At 35.5% G+C, this 14,092-nt stretch overlaps 1 protein-coding gene across 3 annotated transcripts in view; it reads left to right on the plus strand.

The window, feature by feature from the left end:
• Nucleotides 1-14,092, plus strand: part of TRAPPC9 (trafficking protein particle complex subunit 9) — a 441,139-nt gene that overhangs the window by 203,741 nt on the left and 223,306 nt on the right. For all 3 annotated transcript variants that reach the window (XM_014257635.2, XM_005516888.3, XM_014257640.2), the window contains one exon: nt 5,089-5,179. In XM_014257635.2, coding sequence (XP_014113110.1) covers nt 5,089-5,179 — 91 coding nt within the window. The remainder of the gene's footprint in view (nt 1-5,088; nt 5,180-14,092) is intronic.

The following is a 14,092-nucleotide window of genomic DNA, read 5'->3' on the forward strand; positions in this document are numbered from 1 at the left end:
CTGCAGGTGAGATTTCTCACAGAATGAAATTGTACCTTCCAGGTTTCAGAGATGGTGTTTTCTCTGAGAACTGTTCTTTAATTCTGTTATCTGATTGATTTTTTTACGCATGTGGTCCACCACAGCTGACTGAATTATTACTCCCGACTTCCATTTATAGTTTTGTTTCCTTCTAGGGTGGTACTTGGAACTTTTCTTCATTTCATCCTAGTGATCTTCATAGGTTCCACTCATTTATTAGGTCTGTGAACAATGACATCTTTTCCAAGTACATTAAAATTATGAATGTTTTTGTATTTCATCATCGAAGCATCCAGACAGGATTTTGAAATTATTATCTGTCAGACAGAACCTTGAGTCATCTCATTTGCTTGACAGCAAATCACTGATAACTCTTACTGCAATTCACTTTTCTGTGTCTATCCCACTTGTGATGACTTTATCTTGATCATAAATATGAATCATCAGTTATGAGAATATTACATCTTGTGGAACTTCTGTACATCAGTAAAGGTTTCTTTAAATTTTTATGCTGCTTCCTTTTGTTTGCAAAAATAGCTATTATTTAAGACCCTAAATTAATGCTTATAATTAGTTTTAATATTAAAATACCACAATAATAATCAAGCAGGAAGCTTAAAATATGAATAAGGCAACTGCTGTAAGTAAAATGTGCAATTCATGCAGATTTATTTTTAATTAGTATGATTTTTATTTATGAACATTTGCTGTGTTTTTTGATTATGTACATTCTCTCACCTGCATTTATTTGCAAAGGACATATGTATTGAAAATAATTTATTTTAGGATGCAAGATGTGGAATTCTGTGGGGAGAAAAAACATCAGCAACTTCCAGATAGAAGCCATTTTTTAAAACCTATAGTCTTTTTAAGCAGGAGGTTTTAGGTAACAGACTGTATTCTAATTGTGAGTACTCAGCTGCACACGAGGCAATCCAGACAGTGTAAAAGACCAAAGTTTTCCCTGGGGAAATAACTGTCATTTAGGTTTTTCATATGAAACAGTTTATATCATATTCAATCTGTTGCTACAGAAATGTGAAATAAGGGTGTCAGTTGTGAAAAATTAGGTTTTTAGGTTTGTTTTATTTTTTATTTTTTAAACAACATCTGGTGTTGGTGTGTTTGTTAGCTCTGAGGCCCCCACTGGGGCTGATTTGATTGTGCAGATGAAAATATCTTGAACTGTTAAATATGAACTGTTGTGCTGGAAGCTGGAAGTTAACTGTTTTAATCCTGGCTGATGTCTGTGTTGTTAATAACAAATAACTAACTTTTTGTTAACAACCAAGATTTAACTTTAGGAAATGAGGGCTGGGTCAGCAGTGTGGCTCCTACAGAGGAGCAGGTTTGTGATGGCACTGAGACTTCAGCAAAATGTGTGGAGATTTGGTTAAGTAGATGGATTCTGCAAGGTCAAATTTAACCTTGGCAGTCTGTACTCATGTTTATCTGGGCAGTCTTTTTCAATGAATTTTAAATCCTGGATCTTATACTTGTGTCTTTTATCAGCTTTGACTTTGAGCTAAGAATAAAAGGGTATCTTGGTAACCCCTGCTCAACTCCTTTGCTTTCATTGATTTCTAAAGGCTTTGTCTTAGACAAACTCTGGAGTTAAACTATTTTCTCCTGTTCCTTTTATATTTTCTTACTGAATATTTTGGTCACTTTTCATCTCCAAGGCAATGAGTTTGATGCAATGTTCAGTTTCATATTTGTTCTATAATGAACAATTTGATGTAATTATCTAATAATATAGTCAGGAGACAAAGATCAGTGTTATGGAATTCCATGATCCAGATCCCTCTGTAGGTCCATATGAACATATAATTCTTTTATGTGTTTATTTCTTTATGTTCTAACAAGTCCACTTCTTTGGTTGCATCTCAACCTTGCCTTTCCCTCCTTTGCCACCAGACTCCCTTCTGCTGCTTCATTCAATGATCTCATTAAACAAATGCAATTTATATCCTGAATACATGAGTCAAATAATCTGTGAACAGCCTAACCATTTAAATGCTACATTTTTCTTTCACATAAATTGTAAAAATTGAAATTTCTCATCAGTTCTACAGTCCATGGTCATGTATCTAGGATAAACTAATATCATAAGATTGTTTGGCAAATAAACAAATAAGACACTGAACCTCTAGATTAATATACAACAACATCCACTGAGTTATTTCTTGTTTATAGAATTTATTTTGCCATAAGATGACAATAAGCAGTGTGCTAAAAATGAGCTTGGTGCTTGTGATGGAATAAGGAAATTTATTTATCTGAAAATTTGGGCTGTAAAAGCTTAAACTACTTTTGGGATATTACATAATTTTTTATTTTTTCTGTTAATCAGTTTGTGGATTTTTCTGATAGGTTTATTTTTTTTGTTGTTGTTTGTTGCTTTTGTGGGGTTTTTTTTTGTTCTTTTTGTGTTGGTTAGGTTTTGTTGCCCCCCCTCCCTTTTTTTTTTTGTTTGGGTTTTTTGGTTTCTTTTGGGATTTTTGTTTGTTTGTTTGAACATTTTTTAGGTTTTGAAAGAGGCATTCAGTTTGATTTCTAGCTTTTTCTGAAATGTGGGACCAAAAAACCACCCATAGTATCTCAGAATGGATCAGGCTGGAAGGGACCACAGTGGTGACATCTGGTGCCACCTCCCTGCTCCAGCAGGGCCATCCCAAAGCACAGACACAGGATTGTGTGCAGACAGTTCTGGAATATCTCCAGTGAAGGGATACTCCACAGCCTCTCTGGGCAATCTGGTCACTGCACAGGAAGGAAATTCTTGCTCATGCACAGCTGGAATTTCCTGAGCATCAGTTCCTGCCTGTTCCTCCTGTCCCATTGCTGGGCACACAAAGCAGAGCCTGGTCCCTGCCCTGAGCCCTCCCTGCAGACACTGACAGGGATGAGGTCCCTTCTCACTCTCTTTTTAAGGCTGAACAGCCCCAGCTCCCTCAGCCTTTCCCTGCAGGAGAAGTGCTCCAGTCCTTCCATTGTATTTTGTTGTCCATCAGTGGTCGTGCTCCAGGAGCTCCATGTCTCTCCTGTCCTGAGGAGCCCTGAATGGACACAGCACCCCAGATTTGCCTCACTGCTTCCCGTGGTTTTATGTTCCAGGGGGAATATTCTGCATCTGAATACATGGATCTGCTTTGGTAGCATTTACCAAAGATAAAGATTGGAGAATCACCTGTTTTATACTAATTTTATGGTGTTATTTGAGACATTAAGCTTTCCATGAAGCTCTAAACAGTGAAAATTTGTAATATTCCAGGCACCACTGTGAGTCTGTTGTAAGTAAATTACAGTAAAGTTAGTTTAATGTTACAGTTAATGTCAGACACTCTGTTTTAAAGCATCTTTTAAATACTGCCTTTTTATTAGTGTTTTCTCTCACTTAGAGTCCTTAGATTAAAGATGTGATAACAGAATTATTTATCTGCTGTTTCTGTGAAGTAATTAAAGTTATTCTCTACCCTCTAGTGTGTTTTATGGAAATTATTGAGTTGTGCTGGTGTTCCGAGTCTTATTTTTCAGCAGCAACATTTTTCTAAGGTGATATTCTACTGCCTTCAGTTTTCCAAATAGATGCTTTTCTTTAATGGTGTTTACAGCTTTCAGACTCTTTGGGGTTTGTGAATTCTTTATTTGTGGTCCCTTTAGAAGAAAAAAAAATAAAAGGTTCTATTCAGGACATTTTTCAGGGCATAATGAGAATATTTTAAAAAATAATGCAAAAGTCCTGTACTTGGTATTGATTTTCCTCTTCAATCTTCTCTGAGCTCTTGAGTCTCAATCACTGTTAGATTTGCTTTTGTTCTGAGCTTTCAAGACTTTTCTTTAAATCTCCTGGAGACCCTGCAAGATTATGTTCTGTGGTAGAAATTAGTTATCTGCAGTGCTTGTTAATTTTCTTTTAACTGACACAGGTGATACACTTCAGCAGTCAGATGATGTGTGTCCCTTTCCAGAGCTTACAGAAAAGGGACTGATCACATTTAGAAGCTGTTGATAAAAGCTCAGGTATTCATTTATTTTTTTGATAGATTTCTGAGGACCAGGGTTCCAGTACTTTTGGAGTACTTGGTTGAAATCTTGATGAATCTCTCTAGGAGATTATTCCTTAATTGTGGTGGGACACATGCCTGGATACAAGATAGTGCTGACATCTGTATGTGCTTCCAAGCCCTGTGAATTCAGTGCCTTTCTACAATCGGGGAATTAGAAAAAAGAAATCCAGTGCTCTTCCTGTTATAAATAAATGTTATCTTGATTGACTCATCACACAAAATTATTATTAATTTGTTTAAATGGATAATACTGTCTTTGCACGACATTGGATATTGCCTATGCTTTTATTTTAGCACTTCTTTAACCTGTTTTGAAGTACTTTTAAAAGAGATTCTTCTGTCCACAACAGTTTATTTCACTGTTCTGCTGTCCTTAGAGTAAGAACAGTTTCCTAATTTCTTTTCTTTTCAGTCTGGGCCTGTTTCTGAGCTCATACAGGGTAGAAAGGAGAGCTTGAAGGTTCTGTGCCTGTGGTTCTGGTCTGATGTTTGCCCTTGGTAATGACACTGTCACTGTCCAACATCCCTGTACCCCCATGGAACTGGCACCAAGTCAGCAGTCAGGGCTATCCTAGGAGACATTTCTTCTGTTCTTTTGCCCTGTTAAATTTTGTTTTGTTTTCTATTGCCCTATCAAATTTTAACCTTTTTGTTTTCAGATTGTCCCTAATTTATCGTTCTGAATTCCCATCCCATACATACTTACAGATTATGCATTTTTTCAGTTCCCAGACTTTTTTACCCTCATGTTTTATTGTGGTTCAAGTATATTTTACATTGGTTTTAACACTCCTCAGTGGAATAAAATTTTAATTTAATAATTAATTAAATAACTGCTGTACTTTTACTGTTGGTCAACTTATGGGTTAATAAACCATATGTAACATTAACCTTTAATGACTCTGTAGATTGCAGTTTTGATTTGCAATAATAAAAGTTGTGCATATCTCATGCCCTTTTCCCCTCTGAAACAAAATTTTCCTTAATTCCAATTTACCCTTCCTTGAAGCGTGAAGGGGAAGCAAGTGTGGAAGGGGTTCTTAATCAGCTGGTCCTGGAGCATCTACAGTTGGCTCCTCTCCAGTGGGGTGAGTAGTGTCAAAATCAATTGATGATCTTTTTTATGGAATCTACTGGCTTGTAATTTTCAGCAGCATGAGAATGATAATGTTTTCATTTACTGACAATCTGTGATAGCAGAGAATTTGATAGGACCTTCATTTTCCTTTAGCTGTTTTATTTAACTGAAGATAAATGTAGAATTGATATCTGTTTTGTTTTACCACTGTTTGGTGATAGTAAATATGAAACCTGACTGTGCACTTTTTTCTGTAATTTTAAGTCCTAGTTTTCTTGTATGAGAGATGGCTGCTGCTTAAATTTCTCCTTTTTTTTTTTTGCAGTCTGTGTTTTTAAAGCAATTTCTCTAAATTTTTTCATATGAACGGTAATGCCCCTGTGATATATTTCTTATTATGGTCCAGACAATTGCATTACTAACTTTTGATGTGCAGAAAATGTTTTTACTCTGGGTAGAAGGGAAGAATTACTTGTCTTAATTTTCCATTTAGAATGATGTTCCCACAATGAAAAATTCAATTAATTTAGTTTTGAAGAGTTGTAATAACACGACTTCTGTCTGAGGTTCTCAACAAGGCTTGTTCAGAGGCTTTGGAACATGGGATGTTTTATCCCCAACACTTGAGTTGCAAGTTTCAGATAAAGTCCCCAGATCATCAGCAAATTGTTGCCAAAGCTTTTGCTTTTAAAGCAAATTGAACTCTATGCCTCATATTTCAATATTTTGATGACCTAATGAGGAGCAACTTTAAGGAATAATGATCTATCACTATTGCCTGTGTTAATTATTTGTGTACTCTTTTAAGTGTTTGGGGTTTTTTTCAAGCATGCTGACCACTCTCAACTCGTATGTTAAAACCTGTGAGCACTTTGTTTATAGATGAGAAGATTAAAAATGGTTTAAAGTAGTTTTTTGTAAGCCATAATCAGCTTGCTTTGAAATCAAGCTTACCTGGCCTCAATTCTTCAGGGGATTCAAAAATTTGGCTGCATTTTTTTTAGGATTGACAAGATTTGGCCATGATTTACTTGAGCCTCACCAATAAAACGAGTGATTTGTGTCAGGGGTGTACTTTGAGCTCAGGCTGGTCATTTCTTAGCTCTGCAGAGTGCCTTTGATCATCAGCAGGTTTGTGACCTGGGCTGTCTGGTAGAAAAATCTTCCTTTTGCACTTCTGCATAGGACATCACCTTAAGGATGAAAATCATGTTTTTCTTTTTTCACTGTACCCTTGGTTTGTTTCTTTTAATTCTCCTTATGCCAAATTCCACTGTTTTCTTAGTAAAAGAGGCTTTTTGAATCATAGAATTGTGCCTGGCATTCCTTCCTGAATAGGGATCTTTGATGCACTGGTTGAAAAGCATGAACATAGCACTGCTTTACAATAAAATCTCCTGTGGAGTTGGTTATTTCTCAGGCTGCTGATTAATTCAGTTAAAGAGTCCCAGTTACTTGAGTTTTCAGCCAAAACTCTGTGATACTCTCTGCTTCATAGCTGCAATATCTTTTGAAGCACAGTGTTGACTGATGGTGTTGTACATTTTAATTTTCTACTCTGAGCAAAGCAGGGAAATGGTGATCCTGTGGGATATTGAATGCTTGGTTTGCCACTACTTATATATGATATTTCCTAGTGGAAAGTTCAGTTTTGCATAAACTTACTTAATTTTTTTTTTTGTTTAATTTTTCTTTTAAATTAAATTGCTAATGAATATTATCTATTTTGCATAATACACTAAGTTTGTCCATTTTTGAATGAATTGAAGACAATGGAGACATTTTAGCTTCTTTTAGTTAACCATAATTTTGAATATTCAGCATTGAAATTTTTGGTAGTTTTGTAGCCAGGTAACTCTACCTGCAGTCCCTCCAGAGTCTGTACTGTGGCAATACAAGATGACCTTTTCTTTAATATTGTGTGGGATGGAGGAGGAATTAAGTTTTTCTTATTGTTTGGTAGGTGGGAATAATGAGCTGTTGAAATGTTTGGATGGCCAGGGGATGTGTGTGTCTTGTACATGCACTTAGACAATGTGACACACTCTTTTGGACTTAAATTCTCTTTCAGTGCCAGAATATATTTCCTAGTCAATTCTTACAGGCATGGAAATAGGTTAAAAGTTTAAACCACTGTAATATTGTAGTATCAGCTGGATTTTTAAAATTTTAATCATTACACTGTTCGTATTTACAACCTGGCTTTGCTTTGAGTTTTTTCTGTATGTTAACAATAACTTGTGTTTGGATATGAAATCTTTGTGACATAGCCTTTGCATAAATTGGCTGAAAATTTGGCTTAGTTTTACACAATAAAATAGATTCTATGGTTATTCACGGATTTTGCTATATTGATGGTCACATTGAAGGGTTTACTTTATTAAAAGTGCTCACAGTGAAACATGAATGAATATTTAACATGGTTTTGATTAAAAAAATGGCTGGCTCTTATTCAAATTTGTAGAAGCTGTACTCCAACATTCCTTTTAAAATTGGCATATTTAATTCATATAAGACTTAATATTATGTCTCTAGAATTATGAAATCATATTGAAATAATTTTTCATGTAAATTTGACAATCCTGTCCTTTTTTCATTAAATGCAAGGCAAGGAGTAGAATCAAAAGTTGGTGACATTGAAATTTTGTTATGAGGGTAAGAAGTTACCTTTGAAATTTGTCACAGAGAGGGGAAAAAAGTGATCTGGTGAATACTTTGTTTTGATTTAATATTTTTAAATGACTGGGGAAGAGAAAAGTAAGACATGAGGAATCATAAAAAAGAAAATACGTCAAAGGCTGGAGTGAGAGTTCTTAATGTGTTGTTAAAATTGATTTTAAGATTTAGGACAACTCTGTAAAAGGAAGTTGTCTGTTAGGCAGGTGAGTAAATCACATGTAATTGAAAATCATCTTGCTCAACACCACCAGGTTCAATGTTCTCTAAAATTTATGACATATTTTCTTTTTACGGCTGGGCAACAAACCAAATGTAGGCATAGATGTGGTTTTAGGGTGAATACATTAATATCATCAAATCAAGGAAACAGAGCCTGAAAAGTTTGATGAAGAGAAGCAAACCTCCTCAAAGACATGTGCCATGCAAACCTCGTGGCTGGGGTTGGAAATGATCTGATGGAGTCATCTGTAGCTGCTGCCTGTGCAGGAGTTTTTCAGTTTTTATTTGATTTATGTCACTGACTTTGCAAGCAAGCAAAATCCTGGGACCGAACACTTATCAGTTTTGATGCTGCTCTTCTGCTTTCCGTAGCAAAATTATCTTAGGTATAAATGTCTGCACGAGATTTTATTGAACTTGAAGTAGATTGAGTTTGAAAAAGGCTCCTGATTGACCCTGCAAAAGGCTGGGCTTGAGATATTCCTGCATTCAGTGAGAAGTTCCTCTGAAACAACAGGTTCCTGACACTTTAAATGTTGTAAACAATTTTCACAACAGAAACTTGTTTTGAATTCACCTACATAAAGCAAAATAAACACAACTTCCTTCACTGAAAAATCTTTTCCTGATCACCCTCATGTGTGTAAGAGGGAAGATTTATTGGAGAGAATTGGTTTAGGAATTTTGAACTTTAGACACTGAAAAGAGCTAGAGGTTTTTAATATATCAAACAAATGTTTTTCTTTCTCCCTAGAAACTAACTGAATAACTGAAAATCAATGATCACACATGAACTCTAATATTACTAACAGTAGTGTTCCAAGAAACATGCATTTGTCAAGCTTCACCATGGAAAAAGCCCAGAAATAGCTTTTTGCTTTCATTCACTCTTTTATTTCATTCACTCATTTCATTAATTCTTCCCTTCTTCTTTCCCTTTAAAAAATGTAAATTTCAGTACAGTTTCAATGTTTTAGTGTACTTGGATGCCTTTTCCCAATGCAGTGTATTTTATTTCCTAGTATGTGATTATAGGAGAACTAAAATCACTGCTGCTGGGTGCTGCTCAGGTCATAAATAAGAAAAGGGATGGGCAGTAGACAAAATCTTGATTATTTACTTCTTGGTAGAAAATGCTATACCCCTTTTTGTGGGCCCACAATAAATTCTGTGCCTATCTTCAGCATGTAGGAATATTGTACTTAGAGAAAACTAAAAATCTCAGAAGAGAAAGTGGTGCTAAATTGCCCCTCAGAGGTAGTTGGAATCAATAGAAGATGTGGATTTTAAAGTCTTGTTTTATGAACATATGGTTCATGACAGCTTGTTTGGAAGTTCAGTCTGGTTAAGTTTCACAAAGCACCCTATGGAAGCATTACTTTAAAAATAAATTATCTTAACAATTAACTGTATGTTTTAGAGAGCACCAAATCATAATCAGTTTTTACAGCTTCATGTTTTGTGGATATTAGCATTAATTACTGAAGCTACACACCAATTTTATTTTGTAGTTTCCAGGCTGACCTTAGACAATAATTAAATCTTTCTTTCCATAATTCATGTTATTAAGGGATTTCAGCAGTGTGAGATCAATGCCTCCTGAATGCACAAGAAAATATTTTGTTGTGTATACCATTGAGTAAATAATGCACCTCTAAGCTGTGTTTTGGATGTCCCCTGGATAATCTTGTCCCCATGGGCTTAGTTAAAATGAGCCAGATCTCTGCACACAGGACCATTATTCAGAGTTTGGTTTTAGCCAGGGCAGTCCTACAACTGCTTCTCCCCCATATTTGGAATTCTAAGGCTGTCTTGGATGTGTTTTCAAAGACTGAACTTAATGGGGAACTGTGAGGAAGTAGTTTTACTTTCTCTTTTAATGAACAAACCCCTCCTAGGCCCTAGACAGGATAATTTATATTATATAGATTCAGGCTTTGAGATGCAGAGATCAGCAGGGCATGGCCGGGAGAAAAATGGTGAATATTACTGGTTCATTCACATGAACTAAATATGAACACAAACTAAAATATTCTGCAATTATTTCTATTTTAGCATTATGGTAGTCTGGCCATTGTCATCATTGGAAAGATGAAACCAAGAGCATTAGCCAGGAAATCTCAAGAGTAAGCTGTCTGTAAGGCAGAAAAATCACAGTCTGATTCACAGGACAACCAAAACTGAGAAACAGTCTGGTGATAAATGGACTTTGCAAGGTAAATGACCTTTCTTATCCATTTAGAAAAATCTTCAGGTTTTTCCTTTTTATTTTTAAGATCCAAGAGAGGTGGGAACACTTTCATATCTTAGCAGCTTGTGTGCAGGCTGTTTTGGAGGATATTTTGGCAATGTCAAGCAAGCAACATGCTTTAGTTCCTGGGAAGTGTTGAGGGACTGGGGTAGTACTCAGAAAAATTGGACTAACTTGGTGGAACTGGGGCATCTGGCACAGGAATAATGGTCTCTCATGTCAAAACACACTATTGTGTGATGTGTTTTGAAACAGCTGTTGTTTCTAATTCCTACCCAAGCCTTGGTTACTCAAAACTGAAAAGTTTTTCTTTTTGAAGAAAATAAAAACTTTTTTATTTTTTGAAACCTTATCTGAAACAGAAAAGGTAGTGATTTCAAGGGAAAGATGCTAAGAATAAAGAGAGTGCCCTGAAGTGAAAATAAATCAACGAAACATCTTATGGAATGGCCTGAGAGAGGTTGTGTGAGTGCCAGTGGTTACTTCATATCAGAATTCTGAAGGAACTGGCGGCTGGAGCTTCAGGTCGAGCATTTCTAACGAAGCAATGAGAGGACTGGGAGAAAAAATAGGGTAATAAATACTAAGGGAGAGGTCTAAGTACTGGTCTAGGATCATCCACAGATATTCTGGGCAACCTGTTCCACTGTCTCACCACCCTATTGTAAAGAATTGTTTCCTTAAGTCCAAGCTAAACCTGCCCTCTTCAGTTTAAAAGCTTTTCCCCTCATCCTGTCACTGCAGGTCTTGGTCAAAAGCCTCCCTCTGTATTTATACAATATTTCAATAATCTCAAAAACCAAGTGTCATAAGTGAAACAGATGAAATGTAGTCCAAAAAAGGTGTTTATCTGTTCTGAGACAAGTAACACAGAAATTTGGTACAAGATCAACTGTCTGAAGTGGTTGGAAATTGTTTAATTAGGTGTTCCTCTGAGCTCCCAGAGTAATTCAGCTGTGAGGAAAGGTTTATGTGACATTTATCCAAACCTCTAATAAAACATCTTAACAGAAGAGCTCAAATCAAACAACAGGAAACTGTAAAGTTTCAGAGGTGATCTAGCAATGAAGGCTATTAGCAGGTTTATACTGTAAAGATATTACACTGAATAAAATTTGATCAATTGTCCAAAGTTGAGAAAATCTGATGGGTGAGTTGTGTGGTCACTACTTAGAACACCTACAGTCTGCTTGCTTTGAGTTGCAGAATCTCTGAGATGCATTTTTTTAATTAGAAAAATCAAAAGTTGACTGTTCTCCAGGAATCCATGAGAGGACCAGAAGAGCAGAAAAATTGCTGAAGTAAGGCAACTTTTGGCATAGGAGCAAAGATGATTTTCAGCACAATGTTAAGGGTTTTAGAATAACATTACAGTAGAAATACTGGTGGAGAGGAAAGTACTGAGAAATGGTGTTTAATCAGATACAAAAAAAAGAGAAAAAAGGAACAGGATGTTGTGGAAGAAGGGAAATTAACTCATTCAAGCTTGATCAGGTACATGTGCCTAATAAATTTTCTGTGTTGATTAAGGGACTATGTTCAGTATTTAATTTACAAAACCATTATATCTTTAAGGAAAAAAAAAAAGATCAGCCTTGCCTTATTTATTTCTTTATAGGAGTATTCCTTACAGCATTTCAGTTAAGGCTGAGAAACACCATAATGATGATAAATTGTCATGCAGTTATGCAAGGTACTTCATTTTCTAGGTATTGTTAGCAGTAAATTGAATAATAGATTAAATGAATATCCAAATTAAAAATGAAAAGCTACTGTAATAATTATGACAATGGGTTACATGTTCAAAAAGAACTGTGTGAAGATAATTGTAAGGAAGAAGATTGAAAAGACAAAAAAGCTGTCTTGTAAGGTAGTTGATGAAAACCTATCAGTGAATCTGCAGGGAAATAGATTTCTATTCCTTTGATGAGCACAGAAAATACCTTTTGAATAAAAATGTAGGAAAAAAAATATGTTTCAGCTTGTGGACAACTTAAAAAAATGGAAATTAGATCAGAAGATGTATGTATTAACAAGAGAAGGGAGAAAAATGCTTTGATCAGGCAAGATTTTAATTGCCCAACAATTAAATGAATTGTACAGATAAATGTGTAGAGAATGAGAAATGGAAAATATGCTAATTGTAGTGGAGGACTACCCTGAATCTCCTGTGTAGGACAGGTTTTATGTGAGATTGATTTGGGGCAATAAACAGGAGGGGAGGCCTCAGTGCAGAGGCTGACACTTCTCAGTTTTGTTTTATTTTACTTGAAGAAAACAAAGCACATGCTTGGAACTGAAATGCAGGAATGCTATAAATGAAAGCAGTTGCCTTGCTGGCCATGCTGTGCTTGGGATCAGGCCCTTTATTACCAAGAAAATTTGTCATTTGACTGGACCATGATGTCTTCTCAGTAGAAGTGCTCATGTTCTCTGCTGTAGTTTGAAGTTTGTCAAGATAAATTGAACATTTCCCTTTTATTTTGTTATACTAAAAGCAAATTTTCCCAAGTATTTCCAAGAGTTCTTCCCCCACCTCATGTATTTTGACTCATTGGTTAAGGCCAGTGTGACCTTCCATCAGCAGAAGTTCTCCAGATGTTTTTTTTAGGGAAGTCGGCTTCATTTTCATTGTTCATTCTGAATCAGTTCTTTACTTAATCAAGGAAGCAGAAGTGAATTAACAACTGCAAAGACCATAAATCCAGCTCAATAAGCCTTGTAATTCTGAAATTAATGGCTTCCAACTGTCAAAACCTCAGGAGTACAGAGAACAGAGCAGACAGATCTGTATGAAGAAACACGAGCTTTGACTGAAGTGCTCTCTTTCATGTCCTCTCCTTTTCAGTCTCTCTCAAATTTGACATCTAGCTGTCTGTTTTTTAGCCTAAGATATTTTTTCCTCCATTTTGTGATTTTTCTTAGCCTATTGCATCTCCCCATTGTCCCTTCAGTAAAACAATAGCAGAACTAGATATTACTTTTGTTTTTTATTTTCTATCCTAGACCTTAGGATTAAGAAACTTAGTCAATTTAATTAAAATAATAAAATTTAATTTCATTTGGTTCACTTGAATCATTAATTGATTTGATTTTACAAAAGAAGCCAGTGAAACAGAAAATCTTTCCTGAGCTGTAATTCTGTGTATTTATTCATAATATATACTCAATAGGGAACTTGGACTTCTTATTTTATGTCTGTTTCCTTACTAAGCAGAAATTCAGGGTCACTTTAATAACATTTCTCATTACCTGTGGATACATTAGAAAAAATTACAGAAGGAGAAGAGACATTTTTTTCCATCTCAGAATATAAAAGGGAAACTGAGCAAATGCATTCTGTAGGATGGCTTTATACAAAAGGGCTTTTGTCAAATGCTACTCAAGTTGGTTTTTATTCCTCGTTACATTTTGCATAGTATCATATGAAGTTGTGGCTCAATAATACAAGACACGTACAGAGCTGTTACAGAATTTCTATATCAAGGCCAGACACATGAGGTGAAATAAGGAAGAGTCAATTAAAAATGTTAGTAGGATATAGAAAAGGTAAAATGTCTCGGCAGTATTTGGAATTACGCGGAGATGTAATTGGTTGCCTCATGTGAAAACTTCAGGAAAGAAAAAGAGGCAGCAGGAGCAATCCTCAATAATTAAAAGAAGTGTCAAAGGATAATTACATTTATGTGCTTTGATAAAGAGTCAACTGTCAGTTTTCTGAGTGAAATATGGGGTTGAGTTGTTCAAGTCAAAGGAAAAACCCAGGTATTAAAA

Source organism: Pseudopodoces humilis, chromosome 1 (assembly GCF_049639895.1).
Source record: "Pseudopodoces humilis isolate 2021_Gansu_Grassland_sample_001 chromosome 1, ASM4963989v1, whole genome shotgun sequence".
NCBI classification, from domain to species: domain Eukaryota; kingdom Metazoa; phylum Chordata; class Aves; order Passeriformes; family Paridae; genus Pseudopodoces; species Pseudopodoces humilis.